The sequence below is a fragment of the Ovis canadensis genome, chromosome 13 (assembly GCF_042477335.2).
Source record: "Ovis canadensis isolate MfBH-ARS-UI-01 breed Bighorn chromosome 13, ARS-UI_OviCan_v2, whole genome shotgun sequence".
Classification (NCBI taxonomy): domain Eukaryota; kingdom Metazoa; phylum Chordata; class Mammalia; order Artiodactyla; family Bovidae; genus Ovis; species Ovis canadensis.
The window spans coordinates 47,115,357-47,138,449 of NC_091257.1; the positions used below are offsets into that span (position 1 = coordinate 47,115,357).

Sequence of the window (23,093 nt, forward strand, 5' to 3'; positions counted from 1 at the left end):
GTTTTTGTTTTTTTAAACCAGAAACTCTTTCTGGGGATTAAATGTTTAAGTGCTCTCCACACTGGCTTTGCACTTGTTTTCATCAGAATTCAACAGTCAGAAGATTCTTAAAGAATTTTTTTTTCCCCAGTTGAACTCAAACATTATGAATAGTCTTTAACTTGATCTCTAAAAATAAAGATGATATCTCTAGAGACTGGGAATCTCTTGATGCATCTGTTTTCAGTGTTCACTTGGGCATCTGTTTGTATATTTACCTATTTGTTCATCACATATACCATCAGCATCTCATACATATCCCAGGTGTTGAGCTAGGTCCTGGAGATTCAAATGTGGGTGAGAAGCTGTGCTGGTCCACAAGAAGTACACAGACTAATGGAGGTCCAGGCAAACAATCATTTTGGAGTGATTTTTTTTTTATTGATGTATAGTTGATGCATGCTATTATATAAATTACAGGTGTACAATATAGTGGCTTGCAATTTTTAAAAATTATTCTCCACTTATAATTATTATAAATTATTGACCATATTCCCAATATTGTACAGTATAATCTTTATAGCTTATTTTATGCCTAATGGTTTATACCTCTTAATCCCCTACCCTTGTTGCCCCTCTCACCCCACTGGTAACCACTGAAGTGAAGTGAAGTCAGTTGTGTGACTCTATGACCCCATGGACTATAAAATGCATGGAATTCTCCAGACCCAGAATACTGGAGTGGGTAGCCTTTCCCTTTCTCCAGGGAATCTTCTCAACCCAGGGATCAAACCCAGGTCTCCTGCACTGGAGGCGAATTCTTTACCAGCTGAGTCACAAGGGAAGTCCAAGAATACCAGAGTGGGTGGCCTATCCCTTCTCCAGCTGATCTTCCCAACCCAGGAATTGAACCGTGGTCTCCTGAATTGCAGGAGGATTCTTCACCAACTGATCCATCACCATTAATTTGTTCTTAATGTCTGTGAGTCTGCTTTGTTTTTGCTCTATTCACTAGTTTGTTGTATCTTTTAGCTTCCATGTATGAGTGATATTGTACAGTATTTGTCTTTCTATACCTGACTTATTACTTAGAATCTGGACTTAAACCCTCCCAGTCCACCTGTTGCTGCTGCTGCTGCTGCTAAGTTGCTTCAGTCGCATCCGACTCTGTGCGACCCCATAGACTCCTGGGCTCCCCCGTCCTTGGGATTCTCCAGGCAGGTCCACCTATGTTGCTGCAAATGGCAAAATTTTGTTATTTTTTATGGCCGAACAATATTGCATTGTATGTACACCACGTTGTCTTTACCCATTCGTCTGTTGACTTCCATATCTTGGCAATTGTAAATAATGCTGGTATGAACATTGGGGTACAGATATCTTTTTAATTCATGTTTTCTCTTTTTTTTTGGATATATACCCAGGAGTGGAATTGCTGGGTCATATGGTAGTTCTATTTCAGCTTTTTGAGAAACCTCCATAGTGTTTTCACACCGACTGAACCAGTTTACATTCCCAGCAACAGTGTGTGAAGGTTCCCTTTTCACTGCATCCTTGCCAACGTTTGTTATTTGTGTTCTTTTTGATCATGATCATGCTGACAGATGTGAGGTGATATCTCATTGTGACTTTGATTTGCATTCACCTGATGATTAGTGACACCGAACATCTTTTCATGTGACTGTTGGCCATCTGTATTTCCTGTTTGGAAAACTGTATATCAGGTTTCTGCCCATTTTTCATTTGAGTTTTTTTTTTTTTGATGTTGAGTTGTACGAGCTTCCAAAACCTCATTTTTAACATAATCCAGTTCTTAAAGACACTGTCTCTGAATACAGTCACGTTCTGAGGTTCTGTGTTAGGGCTTCAACATATGAATTGGAGAGGAGGGCACAATTCAGCCCATAGCATGCTTCTACATTTTTTTTCAATTTTATTTTACTGATCGTTGTATTTGCAGGGTTCTCCAGACAAGTGAAACTAAAAGGTCTATCTATACATCTATTCATCAATTATCTATATCTGTATAGCTATCTATGTATCATCTATCTCTCATTTATCAATTACCTACCATCAGTCTATCTATGTTATTATTTTCTACTGATTCTATTTCTTTGAATCCAACTGATATGCAATTCTTATACTAACATCACTAATTATATTATTTGTAAATATGTTATTCCACTAAACCCAAACTACATGTATTCCACATTCAATGTTCATTCACCCTGGTTTTCAAAAATGCTCATGGTCTTTCCAACAGGCCTTAATACAAGAGAAAGTTTGACAGGGGGTTAGTTGAAATAGACAGTCTGAATATTTTATGGTTAAAATCTCTTATTTCTGCAGATTTAAGAAACATGACCACATAAAAGTATTTCCATGGTCCCTCCCAGGGGTTTAGAAGGGACCCATGTGAGTGAGGGGCCCCAAAGGCTAAGCTTTATTTATTTCATTATAGAACAACTCAGTGTCAGGAACAGCTTCTGATAGGTGGAGACTGGGCAGAGCCTGAAGGGATGATAGAATCTTGAGGAGGAAGGAAGGCAGGTGGGAATGGATGCCAGAGATAGGAAGAACTTGGCCAAAGCCACTGAGATAAGACACAGCTTGTTGTCATTAAGTAGGAAAGTGAGATGCATGTGGCAGGGGCTGGAGTTAGGAATTGCCTCAAATACTGACAGGAAGTCATCTTCTGTTTGGTCCTCCCTACACCTGACCTGCATTCAGAGCATCCTGATACCATGTCAGGCTCCACCCACTTGACCTGACCAAGGAGACGACCTAACTACTACTTTGCCTTAAAACACAAATAATCAAAGCTGTGTGCGTGACATGGCTTAACCTAGGAAGGCCTTCAGAAATAACACTTCTTTTTCACTGAGACACTCAAATTTGGGGCCATTATTTACTGTAGTAAACTTAGTAAGAATCAGGATCAGAGAGACAAAGGTGCATTGGGAGAGCAGCACTGACATATCTACACGGCCATGTGCTAGGCAGATGGCTAGTGGGAAGCTGCTGCACGGCACAGGGAGCCCAGCTCCATGCTCTGTGATGACCTGGAGGGCTGGGATGCGGTGGTTGGAGGGAGGCTCAAGAAAGAGGGGATATATGTATACATGTAGCTGATTCACATTGTTCTACAGCAGAAACTAGCACAACATTGTAAAGCAATTACACTCCAACAAGAAAATAATAAAATGAAATAAAAACAGTCTCCCCCCTACTGAAAAAAAGAATTAGGCTCAGATATACCCCCACCTCATGACTTAGACTGTATAACTACGGAATGCATAGAACAGTTATTGGCTTGTCTCTATAACAAAATTAAAAGTAGAAAATTCTATCTTAATTTAGAAACCTTTGTATTATTGAGAATATAAGTCACCTACATTTTTGAGAATTTATATTCTGCAAATAAGTTAAGAAAAATCTGTTGTATTGGCTGTAAATGGGTGTTTCAACACTGATTGTATATGGTAAACACCTGAGCCCCACTCCAGGCCCATGAAACTAGAACCTGGGGATGGGACTAAGGCATTGGCTTGACTAGCAAAACAGAACAAACAGATAAGAACTCCCTGGGTGATTTCATGAAGTTGGTGATGACAAAATGATGTTAAATAATACTTCCATGAAGGTTAATTATTCAGGATTCCCTATGAGGTCAAAATTCTTGAAAACATGAGTATAGTAATGTCACTCACAATTATGGGAGATCAGTTAGTGAATTTTCTGATGTAGAAATACACTGGAAATGTTGCCCAAACCTCTCAACAACATACCAGGAATACATATTTTGGTATTAGAATTTCCTTAACATTTTGTAAATAATGTTTTTCATTTAGAAGGGACCCCTGACAGGCAACTTTTTTCAACAAGAGGTGACACTGACATTGGAAAGGCTTTCTGAGTTGGCTGGAGATCCTGGCTGTGCTGCGGGACCTTTAAAATGTTCAAGTTATTCATGGCAGGTCTGCACAGTTAGGTTTTGGCAAAGACTCTTGATCTTATTCAACTAGCTCTGCGGGTTTGAGTTAACCCTTCTCCTTGTGGGTCTGCTTACAGCTCACATACAAACAGTTCTCTGTGAAATTTCAAGAAACCTGTGATGCTACCATGTTCTTTTTTCTGTTGACTTAATTTTTTTTTTTTTCCTTCAAGGGCAGGAAAGTTCAAGACTGCCTGTGCTTGCTCCTAATTCAGGATTTTGGCAAGGGTTCTCAAACTTTGACGGGCATAAGAGTCTCTCAGAAAGATCATTTAAAATAGAGAGTCCTCTGGGCCCCTGCTTGTGATTCTGATTAAGTAGATGTGTGTCCAAACCTGGAATCTGCATTTCAACAAATATCCCAGGGGATTCTGATACCCTCAGGCTGTGATTTTGATGAGCAATCTATTCTGGACTCATTTTTATGTGAAGGTATCATTTTCCCCAAAGCTATTATAAATCTCAAATAATCCTTGAGGTCAAAGTCATATAACCAAACAGCATGGAAGTTAATGAAAACTGTAGTTTTTCAATTCTTTCTATTAATCAGAAATTGTTGGTGCTAAAATCCACTTCTTTACTTCTTTTCTGAACTCCCTTATACTCTCTGCTGTGGACTGAATATATGCAACCTCCCCCCCAGCCCCGCCCCACCAAATCCATATAGGTTGAGACCTCACCCCCAAAGTGATAGTATTTGGAGGTAAGGTCTCTGGGAGGTGATTGGGTCATGAAAGCAGAACCCCTATGAATGGATTAGCTAGTGCTCTTATGAAAGAGACCCCACAAAGGGAAGTCCATCTTCTATTAATTAGGAAGCTGGTTGTCACCAGACACTGAATCTGCTGGCAGCTCAGTCTTGGACCTCCCAGCCTCCTTAACTGTGAGGAATGAATTTCCGTTGTTTGTAAGCCACCATGTATCTGGTTATAGAAGCCCAAATGAATTAAGATATTCTCCCAAGGCTGCAGCATTCTTATACTCCCTTCCACCATCACCATGAACAAGCATGTGTGAGTTGACAATTTGCCTCTCTTATCCAGTCTTAGACTATAAATTCCAGGAGGGGGAAGGCCTGACATTATGTGAACCTGGGCAAATCCCTAGATCTTTGTGAAAAGAACCATTTCTCTGTGTTGTTGGTAATAACAAAACTGTTGATCAACATAGAGAATCTCACTTCATGGAAACATCAGTCTCCCTGGGTCAGTTTGCTCATCTTCTAAAAGGGAGTGAATGGGAAACTTCTCACACTCAGGACCATCTTAACTCTATAATCCAGTTATACTGTCTTGAGATGTGAGAGAGCAGGAGAGACCTGATCAACTTCTTTAAGAAAAATTGCCATCCATCTTTCAAAGAAGATTCTGTCTCTGTTTTCCTCCAGTTTTCTGGAAATCAGAGTAACACTTGGCTCAAAAGGTTACAGGGAAACTGATGAAGTACCTTTCAAATGCCAGGCCCAGTGGCAGGCAATCAAATGAATTCCAGCTGGTCCTGGACTGTGTTCTGCTTACTGCCATGTACCACCCTGGGGGTTAATTTCCCAACTCAGGCCCTGACTCTTGAACTGGTGTGGATCCAGGAGGAGGATCTGAATTCTCCAGCGGAGAAGAAAAGAGGGTATTGGATTGACAGTGCCTAGGAATCTACTTCTCCAAATGGGAGAGTTCATTCACCTAGCAAGGTTTGACTCCCTCCAGGAAATACCGGGCTACAGGTTTGTCTATGTGTTTGTGTTATTGATCTCTGGTCTCATAATAAAATGTTATTTTCTCTGGACTTGTCCAAGCTTCTATCTGGGCCTTTGCTGCCGTGTGTCCATAGGCTGTAACTAGAGACAGATTACTTAAGAACTGTTTTTGTTGGAAGTCTGTTCCCATATGCTGTGCACCCCACCAGCCCCCTACTTGTGCTTTGAGCCACCTCTCCTTATGAACCACAGCCTGGCCAGATATACCTGTGCTCACCTCAAGTCCCTACAGTGGATGCATCACAAAGCAGGTACTGGGACTCCCTCTTTTGAAACTGAGCAGGACCCCAGGTCCTTGCCCCTCTCCCCACAGTGTCCTCAGCCTGCCTTTCATCTGTGGAAAAACCTCAGTCAAAGATTAAAAGTTTAATCAGAGAAGTGAGGAAATGCAGGAAAAAGGAAAACGATCAAAGGAGATCAAATAGTAATAATGTGATTAAGAATAGTCAAGGACATTTAATTCCTTCTCAAGGGCTATATATACTATTCTGAGCCATATCCCATGAGCTTTGTTATAGATACTGAAACCCCCACAAAGTGGAAGAGGTTGACTACATGATGACCAGTCTTCGAGCCATGACAAATTTGCTGAAGTTCCAAGGATTAGCCTCAAGGAAATGGAAACTGATCAACCTTGGAAATGAAGATTAACTGTACTTAAAACAATCAGGATGATGCTGAGCAGACCACCAATGACCAATTTCAAGATGACTGTCAGAGCTGACTGTGCTGTTTCTGCATGTAGCCCCCTCCATCTATAAAAACTCTTGCCCACTGATTGTGAATGGGGCACGGGCAGTCAGCCTTTGGACAGACATCTGTCCCACACTCTCCGGTTGCCAGCATCCAAAATAAAGCAAACTTTCCTTTCCACCAATCTGGCCTCTTTTTTGGCTTTTGAGGGGTGAGCAGCTAGTCCTAGGTTCAAAACCACTTTGACTATCCACGGGGCCACTCCCTACCCAGCAAAGACACCCAAGCCAAACTTGCAGAGCTTGAAGGAAGCAGACCCGATTTGGAACCTCAGCCTGAGCAGCTGACAAGGACTCCGCTGCCAAGTGACAGAGAATCTGGCACAACCTCCAAAGGGGCCTCAGCCAACTGGAACTTGTGCAGCCACCATGTTCTCCGGAGCTCATCTTCAAGATGTTTTCCATCACTGCACTTGTTTCTCTTCCTCCTAACCACACCTTTTCCTCGACAAGCAGGAAAATCTCAATTCTCTGGGGTTCCCATGGGGGCCAAGAGGAGCAAGGAATACATGTCTTGGGAAGCCAGACAGTATCAGGTAGCTTTTCCTGAAGCTGATCTCAAAGAATCCAAGCCACTGTGTTCTTCTGGACAGTCTTCAACTGAGTGTATTCCACAGCGCCAAACCTCAGGATGTCAAAGACCCAATGTCCCAGCTCAAAGATCATTATGTAGAGAACAAATTCTCCCTTTGCCCTTTTTTTAAAAAAATATTTTTTTGACAAGGATCATTTTTAAAGCACTTATTGAATCTGTTACAATATTGCTTCTGTTTTATGTTTTGGTGTTTTGGCCTTGAATCATATGGGATCTTAGCTCCCCTAACCAGGGATGGAACCCACATTCCCTGCACTGGAAGGTGAAGTCTTAACCACTGGACTACCAGGGAAGTCCTTGCCCTTTTGTTTTATTCAGGCCCTCACTAGATTGAGATTTACTCTGTTAAATTCTACAGTCTAAAGAGGTTCACATGGGAAATGCTACATGGCCCCAAAGAGAAGCTGAGTTTCTATAAGTTCTAATGTAATAGAAAGCTGGGTTTCTTTTGTTTTGTTTTGTTTTTTTTAATTAAAAAAATTTTGGACCATGCCATGCAGCAAGTATGATCTTAGTTCCTCAACCAGGGATTGAAACTGAGCCCCTGCTTTGGAAGGACAGAGTCTTAACCACTGGACCACCAGGGAAGTCCTGGAAGCTGAGTTTCAATCATAAAACTGATCTGATAGTTACTTTTAGGCCTCAACAGGGCCACAGGGTGCCCAGATAATTGGTTCAACACAATCCATATTCTGGGTGTGTCTGTGAACCTGTTTCTGGATGAGATCAGCATTTGAATCAGTAAACTGAGTAAACCGGGTTGTCCTCCTTAATGTGGGAAGGGATCATTATTCAATCTGTTGAGGGCCTGAATTTGCTCTCTTGGGGGTGACCAGACATCAGAGTGCCTTAAACTGAGAGAGAAGAGCTTCAGTCTCAGCAAGGATTCTGAGCCCCCCACACAGAATGGAAACAGGAGAAGCACTGAACAAAAGCAGACCACAGGAATTAGGATGAGAAGATTCTTAGCCAGTGTCAGAGGGTATCACTGATTAGGTTTCCCTGGTGTTTGACCTGGGACTTTTAATCTAGTTCAGGATGGAATTTCTCTCTGGCCAGTTGACAAGGAGGCTCAGAGTTAGATTTAAGTTAGCATAAGAATATAAAAAGTCATATTTCTCATGCACATGGGTGCTACTCTGACTTTCAACAGTTTTGTGATTCAGTATCAACCAATCTATTTAAACCATTTGGAAAAGTAATAGTTTTGTTCAGTATTGGACAGATAAGTTTAACAAATTAACTGAAAAATAGATTCTCATTCCCCAGTGATTTACATTTTGACATCTTGTGGGAAAAATCCCTTGCTGGATTGGCTTGAGGTGTGTTTCCAAAGGGTGGGACTTCTGTCCATCTTCAGGACTCAAGAACGCTCTCGTACTTCTGCATCTTACCTGTGCTGGCATCTTCCACTGCCAGGTCCTTCCCTGTTCCTAACAGTAGGAATTCCATCCATTCAAAGACATACTCTGATTCCACATTTATCAGTAGACTCAAAAACTGTGGATTCCTCTCTTTGTTTGCAAGCACTAATAATCTTAAGTCAATGCAGTGAAGTGTCTATATTATTGTTTACTGCTTGTGGTCAATATTTTCTGTTGATGGGTCCCCTCTATTTATCAAATACAGTGTGTAATGCTAGGAACACAAAAATGATTACGACCCGTGCCCCATTGATGAGTGCAGCTAAGACGTAACAAGATATAAACACATGAGTTAGCATACCATGGGGCAAGTGGGATAAAAAAAAATCACAAGGCACACATTATGGAGATTCTACCACACATGAGAATCGTGAAAGGCTTTCCAAAGCAAGTGGAATTTGAGCTGGGTCTTAGGAAAACAAACTAGATTCAGCAGCCGAGAGGAGAAAGGGGCTTTTCAGTTTGAGAGAATATCATGAATACTAGAACCTGGGGAAATTCAGTGTAACGGGAGCAAAGTGGCCTGGAGAAGAAGCCAAGGAAGACTTCTCTGGTGATCCAATGGTTAAGAATCTGCCTGACATGCAGGAGACACAGGTTCGATCCCTGGTCTGGGAAGATTCCACATGCTGTGGGGCAACAAAGCCCACATACCACAACTAGAGAAAGCCTGTGCACAGCAATGAAGACCCAGCACAGCCAAAAGTAAATATTCTTTTTTAAAGGGGAAAAAGAAAAAGAAGGAACTGAAGTGGAAAGGACTGTAGAGTGAATTACATGGAATTACATCACAGAGCTTATAGATGACTGCAGTGTGATGACTGAGCTCCTATACGTGCCAGGTACTAAAATGTCCTGAGGGCAGATGATATATGCATCCTAAAAGGGAGAGAAGAGGGCTCAGAGGTCCCATAAGAAGTCCTACTCAGGGCCAGTATTCTTTCCACAGGTCTGCTGGCTCCTATTACCAGCACAGCCTGCTTTAAGGAATTCTAGAAACTAGTCTAGTGGTTTTCAAATGTGTTCTCAAGAACCCTCGGATATTATGGAATCCAGAAACAATAAAGAATACCTCCAAAACACAATCATCACTCTTCTCAGATTTACATATTTGGGTGACCTCTAAGAATTTATTTTTTTTAAAAAAGAGTTTTGCTGCTAAAACAAATAATTTAAAAAGAAAAGTCATTGATTTAGTCAAATCCTTTCTTTTAAAAATGAGTTTTCCTCTATTGTGCAAGATTATACATTTGTTATAGAAACTTTGGAAAATATTGAAAATGGAAAGAAAAATCACCTATGTTCCTACCACCAGTGGGGAACTACAATTAATACTTTATTTATAGTCAATACTTTTGCCACAAATATATTTGACATAGTTATGATCTAAATAGCATTATACATAAGTGTTTAACAACTTTTAATTATATAATGTGCCTAATAATTACACAAATATTATAAATCTTTTCATGCCAAAATGGAAATCCATTGAATAAGCAGTGAACAATTTATTTTGTAAAATCCTCTTGAATGTCATTAGTTTATTCAACATAAATGTTGAATCATTTTTTTCTTGGCAAGATTTGAGTTCACATTATTTTTAAAGTCATCAGGTAAAACAATATTCAAAAGACAAATTTCAGCCCAAGTCACATACTTTGGACATATTTAACTATGAATACCAAAGTTTCGATCTTAAAAGGAGAATAAAATGTTCAGTAAGGATTCTACTGTTTTCCTAAAAATATTCTAGAAACTGCAATATTTTAAGTGTGCGGATAAAAAAATACATTTGATGGTTACATACTTTAATGGAATATCCTTTAATCTCAAACTACAAAGGATAACTTCTCAATTTTAGAATCAAACAAATGAGAAGTTGAATTTTTGAAAAGACACAATTCCCAGTGGTTTGGACCAGTACTCAAGATTCTGAAGAAGTATCAAATATTAAATACGTCCTTTGACTGGTAATGTCTTTGGTGGCACTAGCGGTAAAGAACTCATCTGACAATGAAGAAGACATGAGACTGGGGTTCGATCCGTGGGTCAGGAAGGTCCCCTGGAGGAGGACATATCAAACCCACTCCAGTATTCTTGCCTTCAGACACGACTGAAGCGAGTTAGCACACATAGCTAACTCCAGGAGGACTTTGAAACCAGTTGGAGAGTGATTAGGAGATGAAGAAAGATGTCAGAAATTCCATTTTCCTTACCTCCTCAGAAAAGAGTGAGTGAAGCGAGTGAAGTCACTCAGTCGTGTCTGACTCTTTGCGACCCCATGGACTGTAGCCTATCAGGCTCCTCCATCCATGGGATTTTCCAGGCAAGAGTGCTGGAGTGGATTGCCATTTCCTTCTCCAGGGTATCTTCCCGACCCAGGAATCGAACCCGGGTCTCCCACATTGCAGGCAGATGCTTTACTGTCTGAGCCCCCAGGGAAGCCTCACCTCCTCAGAAAAGAACATGGAAGCAAACCATAGCCTTTGGAATGTTAATCATCATATTCACCCACATCATTTCACACTCTTCTCCCTTTTTAAATGGAAATGTAGGGAATAAATAATAACTTTTAAAATAATAGAAACTAATAAATATTATTTATTCTCTGGTGGTCCAGTGGTTAGGGCACTGTGCTTTCACTGCAGGGGGCATGGGTTCTATCTCTGGTTGGGGAACTAAGATCTTGCTTGTTGTGCAATTTGGCCAAAAAAGGTTTTAAAAAGAAATGACACTACAGTTGATTTACAATATTGTGTTAGTTTCAGGCATTCAGCAAAGTGATTCCACTCTTCTCCCTTTGATACCCCCACCTCCTGGTATTCACACTGTTAGTATATCTCTCCTATTGAGTGTAGGTAATTCACTTCTGACCAGTCCAATATGTGATGTCACCTGGGATTAGAATTCACTAGATCGCCAAGGACCACGTGGGCTTGAAAGGGGATTCTTCCACAGTCCAATCTTCAAAAGAAACCTCAGCCTTGGTCATCACCTGGATTGTAGCCTGATGAAACCCTAGAGTGGACGGCCCATGTGAGCCACGCCTGGACTCCCAACCCACAGAAACTGTGGGATAATCAACATGTCAACCATAGCCCAAGCTTGCGGTTCAGTGTGGTACAGAAATAGATGACTCATACACCTGTTTACACAGTGACTCACTCTGAGTGACTCAGGAAGTAACTGGGAAATTAAGTGGTCACCAGGCCCCTTCATTCCAACTCTCTGTTTCCATGAGCTTTCTCCATGTCTGAAAATACTGCTTTAAGAAGCAGAAAAATGGGGTTTTGTGATTACCTAGAGGGGTGAGATGGTGGGGGTAGTGGGGAAAGGCTTAAGAGGGAGGGAAGATATGTATACATATAGCTGATTCAGGTTGTTGTACAGCAGAAACTAATACAACATTGTCAAGCAACTATATTCCAAACAAAATTTTTAAAGGAAGCAGAAAAAGATGGCAAGACATATCATTGTTGTCTCAAGGGGTAGCAGTGTTTTACATTTGGTGCAAATCAACAGAGAACAGAAAGAAGTTCACAGATAGAGGTTAGGTTTCTGGATTTCACTCAACCAACAGTCCAAGAATGGGCAGCCAGGGCTGCTAGGGTGGTTTGGGTGATGCTTCTGAGGCCTAGGCTCCACTTCTGTCTTCCTGTTTCAGTTGGAAGGGGGAGGCTCTTGTTCTTTTGCTTTTTACCTCCCCCGGGGCCGCAGCTGTGTCACTTCTACGTCCCAAGCGGGATACCCGCTTTGATGCCCCCAGCGGACTACCACTTAACATCATCTCAGAGCTGTGTCACCTGTCTTTTAAAGAGTCCGGAGAAGCAAGGGTTTTTAGTTGAGCACTTTGCTGCCCTGAAGAAATGAAGGCAGGAAGAATGGTTAACAGATAGACATCTAGCAACATCTGCCACTCAAAGCTTCATTCCCAAAGACAGAACCATGGAAAGATGGGACAAAAGGAGGAAGGAAATAAAAAGAGTGGAAATGAATGATGTGAAAAGCTGGCTATAATGAGGATCATCAAAGCCAAAGTGAAAGGTAAACTTTTGGGGATCATATTATTTATTTTATATTTTCATTGGAGCTTAATTGCTTTATAATGTGTTACTTTCTGCTGTACAACAACATGAATCAGCTATATGCATACATATATCCCCTCCTTCTTGACCCTCAACCCCCCTCCTCCCACCCCACGGCTCTAGGCCATCACAGAGCACCGAGCCGAGCTCTTCCTGCTAGCTGTCTTACACACGGGAGTGTAGGTACGTCAATGCTATTCTCTCAGTTCGTCCCACCCTCGCCTTCTCACCTCTGCGTCCATATCCTCATTCTCTATGTCTGCATCTCTACTCCTGCTCTGAAAATAGATTCATCAGTACCATTTTTCTAGGTTCCATACATATGTGTGGTTGTTTAGTCTCTAAGTCATGCCTGATTCTTTATGATGTCATGGACCATAGCCTGCTAGGCTTCTCAGACCATCGGATTTCCCAGGCAAGAATACTGGAGAGGGTCACCATTCCTTCTCCAGGGGATCTTCCCAACAGAGGGATTAAACCTGTTACTCTTGAATTGGCAGGTGGATTCTTTACTACTGAGCCACCAGGGAATCCTCATATATGTGTTAATATGTGATATTTGTTTTTCTCTTTTTAACTTCACTCTGTAAGACTTTAGTTTCAGTTACATTACTACAAATGACCCAATTTCTTTCCTTTTCATGGTGGAATAATATTCCAAAAGGTGAATTTTTGAAATGACTAATAAAGCCATTTTTAGCAGGTCTGACACAATATAACAGTAAAAACAGTTTCAAAACTATGCATATAACATAATCCATTTGTTATCTTGGGTAGAGACACAACCTTCTTTTTTTTTAATGCTCTTGGATATCTTTTTTTATTAGTAGTTATACATGGTTTTCATAAGGAAAAGAAAATACTGTTTGAAAGTTGCACATAAAACATGTCTTTTTTAAAAAAATCATGTTTACTATTAGTTTCCAAATCAAAGATCACCTAAATGTCAACATTTAAAACAGGTGACATTTCCTAACTGTTGGAGATACAGTGATGTCACAGAATCAGGAGATGGATAAGACTCTAGTATCTACCCTGTAGATGCTGTCTCTTAATTGAACATTCAGATTTTCCTCTGAGAAAACAGTTGAAGAAGGAGTAGTGTTTGTTTCAAATGCCTAATGGGTAGAACTATCATGTATTACAGAAAAGGAGAGCTTGAAGTTCTATTTGTTTTAAAGTTTTACTTTTTTACTTGAAGAAACTTTTTTCCCTGAGAACTTTTGTGCTAAAGGAGTTTTGAGGAGAATTCAAAAATCAAAATGCAGCACATCACTGTTATTTTTTTCTTTTTTAAAAAATACCTATCTGTATCACATGAATTTTTAATTTTTTTATTAAAAATTTTTTTTAAAAACTCTACCCAATACTATATAATGACCTATCCAGGAAAAGATTGTTTTATTTATGATGAACTTTTGCCTGATTCCTTTGTGTAGCCCATGATTCATTGTAAAAAGAAACCTAGACTTAACGAATAAAAATGGAATCACATTGCAACAGACAGTTGCTTGCTGGTATAAGCACCAAGTTTGATGTATACAGGCCTGGATTTCTGGTGTCATCTACTAGCTGTGTGACCTGGGGATTTTAGAAATGTACAGTAAGAAGAAGTTCATTAGGTTCAGGACTTCCTGGTGGTCCAGTGGTTAAGAACCTGTCTGCCAATACAGGGAACACAGTTTTGACCCCTGATCCAGTACAATCCCACATGCCACGGGGCAACTAACCCTATGCACCCTAGAGCCCACGCTCTGCAACAAGAGAAGGGTATCACAACAAGAAGCCCGAAAACCACAACTAGAGAAGGCCCTCACAAAGCAATGATGACCCAGTGCAGCCAAAAATAAATGTTAAAAAAATGAAGTTAATTACGTTCCGTTGAAATCACATGAGAAAATACACGTGAGGTTACTTAGCCCAGTGCCTAGGCATTAAAGACAATTCAAAAATGTTAATAAACTTTATTTAGTTATGACTTAGGGAGGTTAGAGTCTTGGAAAAGAGGGAAGAAGACAGCATAATAGGAGGACAGGGGGAAAAGCAAGGCCCAGAAGTAGCTGAGTCTTAGGACCTCATCTCATTGCCAGAGATGGCCCCACACAGAGTGAAGTGGAAGCTGAGGAAGAGGGACACAAGCAGTCCTACCACGAGCTCAGAGTCTCCTTTCTTCAGGACATCTGCTGGAATATTCATATAATGAATCTATAAATCTGTGATGATTATGGAAGTGAATGACGATCCCTAGGGTTCTACCGTACACAACCTGCAAAGCTGTGCATGGCCACCCTGAACGACACAAGATGGCTCTACACTTTATTCAGCCTCTTCTGAAGTGGCTGCCATCTTGCATTTCATGTTACCTGGTGGGCCCCTTTAAATTCTTTCCAGGTCAAGGCATTATATTGATATGCTGCTGCTGCTAAGTCGCTCCAGTGGTGTCCGACTCTGTGCGACCCCATAGACGGCAGCCCACCAGGCTTCTCCATCCCTGGGATTCTCCAGGCAAGAACACTGGAGTGGGTTGCCATTTCCTTCTCCAATGCATGAAAGTGAAAAGTGAAAGTGAAGTTGCTCAGTCGTGTCTGACTCTTAGCACCCCAAGGACTGTAGCCTACCAGGCTCCTCCATCCATGGGATTCTCCAGGCAAGAGTACTGGAGTGGATTGCCATTGCCTTCTCCAATACTGATATGAGATAGAAGTTTGAAACTCAGATCACACAGGATGGCAAAGAATTGGAGCTGAAGGTAGGACAGATTAATGTCTTCTAGCTTCCCTTCTACCTCCTATTACATCTTCCTGCGTCAGCACAAAAAAAAGTCCCTGTATATCAGGAGACTGACTTCCCTAGTGGCTCAGTGGTAAAGAATCTGCCTGCTAAGCAGGAGATGCAGGTTTGATCCTGGGTCAGGAAAATTTCCTGGAGAAGGAAATGGAAATATACTCTAGTATTCCTGACTGGGAAATCCCATGGACAGAGGAGCCTCAGTTCAGTTCAGTTCAGTCGCTCAGTTGTGTCTGACTCTTTGTGACCCCATGGACTGCAGCACACCAGGCCTCCCTGTCCATCACCAACTCTCAGAGTTTACTCAAACTCATGCCCATTGAGTCAGTGATGCCATCCAACCATCTGATCCTCTATCGCCCCCTTCTCTTCCCACCTTTAATCTTTCCCAGTATCAGGGTCTTTTCAAATAAGTCAGCTCTTCACATTAGATAGCCAAAGTATTGGAGTTTCAGCTTCAACATCAGTACTTATAATAAACATTCAGGACTGATTTCCTTTAGGATGGACTGGTTGAATCTCCTTGAGTCCAAGGGACTCTCAAGAGTCTTCTTCAACACCACAATTCAAAAGCATCAATTCTTGGGTGCTCAGCTTTCTTTATAGTCCAACTTTCACATCCATAAATGACTACTGGAAAAACCATAGCCTTGACTAGACTGACCTTTGTTGGCAAAGTAATAGCTTTGCTTTGTAATATGCTGCCTAGGTTGGTCATAACTTTTCTTCCAAGGAGTAAGTATCTTTTAATTTCATGGCTGCAGTCACTATCTGCAGTGATTTTGGAGCCCCCAGAAATAAAGTCTGCCACTGTTTCCACTGTTTCTCCATCTATTTGCCATGAAGTGATGGGACCAGGTGCCATGATCTTAGTTTTCCTGGATGTTGAGTTTTAAGCCAACTTTTTCACTCTCCTCTTTCACTTTCATCAGAGGCTCTTTAGTTCTTCACTTTCTGCCATAAGGGTGGTGTCATCTGCATATCTGAGGTTATTGATATTTCTCCAAACAATCTTGATTCCAGCTTGTGCTTTATCCAGCCCAGCATTTCTCATGATGTACTCTGCATATAAGTTAAATAAGCATGGTGACAATATACAGCTTTGACATACTCCTTTTCCTTTTCCTAGGAAAAGGAATACAGAGGAGCTCCATAGGTAACAATCCATGGGACTGCAAAAGAGTTGGACAGGACTTAGTGACTAAACAACAACTTATCAGGAAATACTGCAACAGATGAAACTATTTCCAAATTAGTAAACCCTTGTAAATCCTTGTAAATGTCAACTAGGAGTCAATGAACTCCTTCTTTGTACATAAAGGGGGTTAATTTACACCTGAAACTCATTATCCCCAGAGGCTGGTTTGGATTGCAAATATAACCATACTTAAGCAAGGTTGATTTCAGGCTTGTTGGGGAAGCAGGCAGGTTGGGGATGAAGAGTTAAGAGCTATAACCCAGATCAGATGAAGAAAGCAACACCTCACTGTTCAGCCAAGTGCTTCCTCCTTCTTCCTTGGGATCTGCCTGCCTTCCACCTTCCTCCAAGGCTTCTCCTTGCCCCTCCTAATGGCTGTCTCACTCTGAGGCAGGAAAAGAAATCTGGTCGGTGGCTGACTTATGTATGATTCTGAGGGGAGAGCAAGCCTCCAGGCAAATGATACAGACTGTAACCTGAGGGAAAAGTTCACTTAGTTTACAGCCACTTAGCTCCTGGGTGGCCTGGTTGAGGTGCTGGGATCAGCTGAGACTAGTAATGGGTGTTTGAGAATTCCTGCAGGAGGTAACTTGCTGGGGCTCTAAAAGGCGCGGATCCCTAGCCACAGGGCACCTGAGACTAGGAAACATAGGACTTCAGGCTGGATATCCCTCTGGGAATCAGGAGAAAGATCTCAAAGTTCCAGCAGGGGGCGCTCCCCCAGGACCACTTCATAGCCAGTCAAGATGCAGCTCTGCTTTAACCTGGAAAATTATACGGAGGGACTTGGGCTGGAAGGGCCGATCTGGGGATCTGATGATTGGAAGTGGACCAGGAAGCAAGGGCTTAATTCCAGAAATAAGGCAAAGCTGAAGTTCTGAAAAGCAGCAGGAGACAAGAGGACTGGATAATTCGCTCAGTAGACTTTGGGCTACTTAGATACCGGCTCACCGAGTCCCTGAGACTGAGATGGGGCAGAGCCTACAAATGATGCTCAGGTGGTTCCCGTTGCTGGGTGGGCAGTAGGTCGGGAGCAGGAGCTTGCGGGGAGCTTTGCCCAAGGTGCCCTCTCTGGTCCAGAGTCCATTTCCTGTTCTGCATCCACCTCCATGGCTGGAAGTTCTTGACCACCTCCTCACTCCTCTGTTGGACGCATGGTTTTGGACTCTTACTTCAGGAATATCTTCCCACAGATGTCGAGAGATACAGGCCATGGCCCTTCCCCTGACAGTTTAGATAAATCTTGAGTGTTCCCTGATGTGTAGGTCAAGAGCAGCTGGGCGTTTTCTGGAAGCGTTGGCCGTCCCTATTTCTAACAGGCTTACCAGCATTGTCCTAGGATCATTTCCCTCTTGTTCCCAATCTTCATATCCAATGAACGTTTGAGAACAATTATCTCACCTTCTTTGTTTTTTGCCTTGGTCTCCCTCCCCAACCACCACCTCAGAACCCAACTCAAAAATCCCTCTCCTTTTCCTGCGTTTTTCAGATTCATTTTGTGTCTCTGGAGCCTCTGTGCTGTTTCCATGTCCACTTTGAAATCTTGGGTTTTTAACTTCTCTTACCGCCTATAAAATTTACCGCATTTGTTCTTTCAGTCATTTATTCCCTAATAAGTTAGTGAGAGCTCGTTTCACAGCACCGGAGGGCATGATGTAATTACTTCTAACACAGACTCTGAGATCAGAATATACACAGCTAATTAAAGTTTCCCTCTTGAGTCCCAGGTAAGAATTTCCTCTAGCAAATGCTTTTTTTTTTTTTGAAACATGGACTTAAGAACGCCTGAAATTGTTTAAAATCCTGTACCTTATAAAATAAAGTTCTAATGAGCCTGTCTTTTTTTTTTTTTTAACAGATCTTTGGTTTGAGTGTGGATAAAGCAGTTATCACAAAATCATCTGAGAAATAAAAGAAATCTTGATTTAACATGAAAACCTTTCCATTCTGTAAGTGAACTCGTTTGACCTAGATCTATCCTTTAAAGGGCAAGTGGCTGTAAGAAATTCTAAGGTTGTTCTCAGAATTCTAAGACAATTGGTAAATATTGATATAAAAAGTTGGGTTCATTAGCGACCCCGATTTGATTTTCCTGAAAATTGGCCAGACAGAAAGTTCTCACTTTTATGCACCTTCATTGTTACTCTCCATAGCAACTGAAAACTTTTCTGGGCTGAAATAATCCTCTCTAGCTCCCAGCGCACAGTCAAGGAATTTTAAAAACAGAGGACTTTGTAACCACGAAATACCCTCCAAGATTTAAAAGGCCACAGAGCTCCAGATAAATAATCATTTATCTTTCTTCTGAAGGTAAGCACTGGGTTTAGAAATGTTTGTATCATCCTCTGTCATTTTTTAAATGCTAACATAAGAATCTTAAACTTGCTCTCTCTTTTTAAACCATAAAAGTAATCCTAGTATTTTTGTTACTACCCCACAGCCATTTTAGCTCATCTCTGAGCCAAGGTCTGCCATGAGATGCTGTTAACATTTTGCATTCCTTAAGCAATCGGTTGAAGAGATTAATATTTTTTTTCCAGAAAGCTGATTGGCTCTCAAGTCGTCCTTTTCACTTCTGTAGTAAGCCCCAAATATGTGGATTTATCATGCTTCATGTGGACTTGAAACTCTCTTGTTTTTCTAAGATAGTTCGTACTTTTAATCAGCTGAAAACGAACCAGTAGTTCTGCACATTACTGTTTTCGTCCTTTCCTTTTTGAAAATCTTCTAACTCAGTGTGATATCTGTAATGTATTCAATTTATTTTCTGTTTACTTTTATTGACTTACTTTACTAAAGAGGCCCATAGATCAATGGGTTAAAATGAGGATGTTTCCTGTTGGAGGTGTGGAGAGATAAATAAAGAGTTTGGGATTAACATATATATACTACTGTACATACCGTAGGTAAACAATAAGAATTCCTACTATATAGCATAGGAAACTATAGTCAATATCTTATAATAACCTAAAATAAGGATCTGAAAAAATATATATGTATAACTGACTCACTTCCCTGTACACTTGCAACTAATACAGCATTGTAAATCACTGATACCTCAATTTAAAAATGGAGAGTGTTTCCTGCTCTTTTTTAAAAATTGAAGTATAGTTGCTATGCAATGTGTTAGTTTCTGCTTTACAACAAAGTGAATCAGCTGTAAGTATAGATATATTCCCTTCCCTCTTGAGCCTCCTTCCCTCAGCCCGCTTCCCCATCCACCCATCTAGATCATCACAGAGCACTGAGCTGAGCTCTGTGTGCTATATCACAGCTTCCCACTAGTTATCTTTTCATACATCTGGGTTTTATGACTTGTAGCACCGTTAGGACAGACAGTGAAGTGTATTCTTCCTATCTTTTGACTCTCTGTGTAGTTCCCAGAGAAGCAATATAACTCACTTCTTGGCTGTTGAACGGGTTGAAAGTCTAAACCCACCATAGTTTCCTGCCAGTGGGGGTTAGGAACAATCTACAGATCCCCTGTTGTTTAGAAACAGCTTGTCATTGCCAATCTGCTTAGCCACCCAGTTAATGAATCTTTTCAAACCTCTTGCAAGCACAATAATTAAAGCCTTCATTTTCCCCCTTTCCACTGACATTCCTCCAGCTACAAGTTGACACCGTGAACACCAACCCATCCTCCTCCATCAAAGCAGACTCGGGGTAGAGGAAGAGTGGAAATGTGCTTCTGGACAAAGCCTTCTGTATCCTGGGTGCCCTTGTTCCTTCTACTCAGCCTTGATCCCTCTACTGAGACGGAAAAACCCTCTACTCCGGACAGCAGCAGTACTTGGAGTCCAGGGCGGCTGACAGAAGTTCTACGGGTTCTCTCTGCTGATGATCCCCGTCCCCTGAACCACTCAAGAAGCCTCATCAGAACATTGCTGGAGAAAACTGGGTGCCCACGGAGGACAGACGGAAGGCAAGGAGACTGCAATCTGGTTAGTGTGATAGAATGGGATCAGGGACTGAGCGTGTTCACAAGAGCCATGCATTTCCCAGTCACTTATTTCAAGAAAGCAAAATCAGACGCAAACCTTCCAATATCTGAGTGACCAATGCATTACGGTATAATAACTCCCATATATCAGATCATACAGTATTCTGCATATGGCATTTAAAGACATGGAGAGCTTGTTTATATTAAAATGATAATAAGCCTTCTATAAGCCTTGCTACAACCCTTCTGCAGGCTTAGAAGTATAGTTCCCTCTTCTTTCTGACTTAATCCTTTTTATTGCAGTGACCTTGAATGTGATTGGTTATATAGATGCTGCTTGTTTTCTGAGGTAAATCCATCCACTATTTGCCTAACATTGCATTTTTAAGTACTTTCTCCTCAATATCAGTAGGTGTGTTTTAAGATTTTGTATCATGGGGATTTAATGAATTGGATGATTGTCTTCTTAAAAATGGGAATCTGAGCTGGGGAAGGGAAGTGCTATCAGCGGGGCTGAAATGAGATCCAGGGTCACAGAGGCCCATTTTCCAGCCATTTCCTAGTCTATTAAGTGACTCTCAAACCCTGGCTATCCATCAGCATCACCTGGCCAGGCTTCACAAAATACCCAGGTTGCAATTTTCTTCTCCAAACATCAATATTTCACTTGCCCAGGAATGTTTAAAAACAATCTCTGCAAGGCACATTAATGTAAAATCAGAATTAATGTAAAAATCAACATTTAATGTAAAATCAGAATGCCTCCATTGGGAGAAAGGGAGTTTGACAAGAACATCCCCAGCAGTAAGAGCCTGTTTTAAAAATGACCGCAGGGATTTCTCTGGTGGTCCAGTAGCTAAGAATCCGAGTTCCCAATGCAGGGGGCCTGGGTTTGACCCCTGGTCAGGGAACTAGATCCCACATGCCTCAACTCTTTGCTGCAACTAAAGATCCTGCATGCCACAACTATAGACCCAGCACAGCCAAATAAATAAAACATTTTTTTAAAAAAAGACTGCAAAAAGCAGACCAAAGCATTCGCAGCATCCTTTTCCTGACTGATTAGATTTTTTTCAGAATGACCTCACAAATAAGTAAGTAAATAAATGAAGACATGACTAAACAAGAGAAGCAAAATCATTTCCCCCCAGAATAAGTTTTGGCAGATTTTCTCAATCACACTTAGTTCTGAGGGAAACATTTCCTGGCCAAGTGTTTTGTTTTTTGTGTTTCATGACAGAAGGGTCTGGCTAACAGAATTTTTCTCTGCTCTGTGCAAACAATAAATAATTCAATAATTAGTAAAACTCCCAAGGGTTCCCAGAGAAAACATGTGTTGTGAGAGGCAGCTCATCTGTGATGACATTAATTTATATATATAGCAACAGAAGACTTCCCACCGGAAATAACTAGGAGTCATATCTTATTAATGTCCTCTGAGAATTTGCTTCAGAGAAATGTTCTCCTCTAACAACATGAAGTGCCTTATTAAGGCTGGTCGAGTATTAGTTTAGCAGGGTAAGGGGAGGATGTAAACAGGCAAGACTGTTCTCCATTTTTGGAGGGGGGTGGAATAGGTTGTTTTGTACATTTTTGTTTTGTTTTGTTTTCTGTGATATTAACACGTGTTTGGCCAATTTAGCTTCTGTTTGAATTAATTCTTATTCCTAGGAAGTGAAACACTGTAACACCTTTCCTCTCCTGCTGCTGCTATTTCTTTTTCTAAGAGACTAAAGTTGGGGGAAGAAAAGAGGCAAATCTCTGCTTCACCTCCTCAGAAGGATCTAGTTTACCCAAACACCCATGATCTAAGCAAGGAGTCCATGAAATCTGTGTTCATTCACACACATAAAAAAAACAAACTCCCTGATTTAGCAAATATCCACATTCTGTGCAAATCACAAATCTTCATCTTGTTATTGAATTTTTTTTTTAATCTTTTTAGGGAGTTTATCCATTGAGAGGGTGCCTATCAGAAGGAGAGGGCAAGGGGATGAGATCATGTCCTTAAATGTCTAAAAAAAGAGATCAGAGTGTATCTTGAATGTGTGGGGAGGAAATCAGTTCCATTTTATTTCAGATCTTGGTAAAAACTGAATTTTTTAAAAAAAACTGAAGTTTTTGAGAGTACTGTGTTTTAAAATAAATCCATTCAAGCTGCTGTCTTTGAAAAATAGACACTCTTGCCTGATTGTGGCTTTTTTTTCTTTTAATGAGAAGAGTGAGAAGAGGGTCTTAATACATTTAATGAGGGATTAAGTAACTCCAAAAGAATGGATTGCACTTAAGTAATGATGAGAACCGTGACCCTGCTTGGGTTTCAGGCATGGTAAAGGGAAAAGAATCTGGTTTAAAGTCAACATTAGGAGCATACCCCTTGTTCTGGTACCTTCTAGCTGTTAAGTCACCGAGGTGCTGATTCCCTCCCCCAGGGGCTGCTGGTGAGATCACATGTCCATCTGTGAATGTATTTAGGCACTTAGACTCTCTTCTCCCACACGTATTCACAGAAAGGTCCAGTACCAACCCCATTTCGGGCTATTGAAGCAGCGTTTGTGAAGGACCATCAGACTGGAAAAATCA

General features: G+C 41.1%; 1 protein-coding gene across 2 annotated transcripts in view; it reads left to right on the plus strand.

Annotated features, from left to right (window-relative positions):
- The first annotated feature begins 20,203 nt into the window (after positions 1–20,203).
- Positions 20,204–23,093, plus strand: part of SLC39A12 (solute carrier family 39 member 12) — an 80,831-nt gene continuing 77,941 nt past the window's right edge. For both annotated transcript variants that reach the window (XM_069548859.1, XM_069548857.1), the window contains exon 1: positions 20,204–20,511. In XM_069548859.1, the coding sequence (XP_069404960.1) occupies positions 20,251–20,511 (261 nt within the window). In that variant the 5' untranslated portion in view covers positions 20,204–20,250. The remainder of the gene's footprint in view (positions 20,512–23,093) is intronic.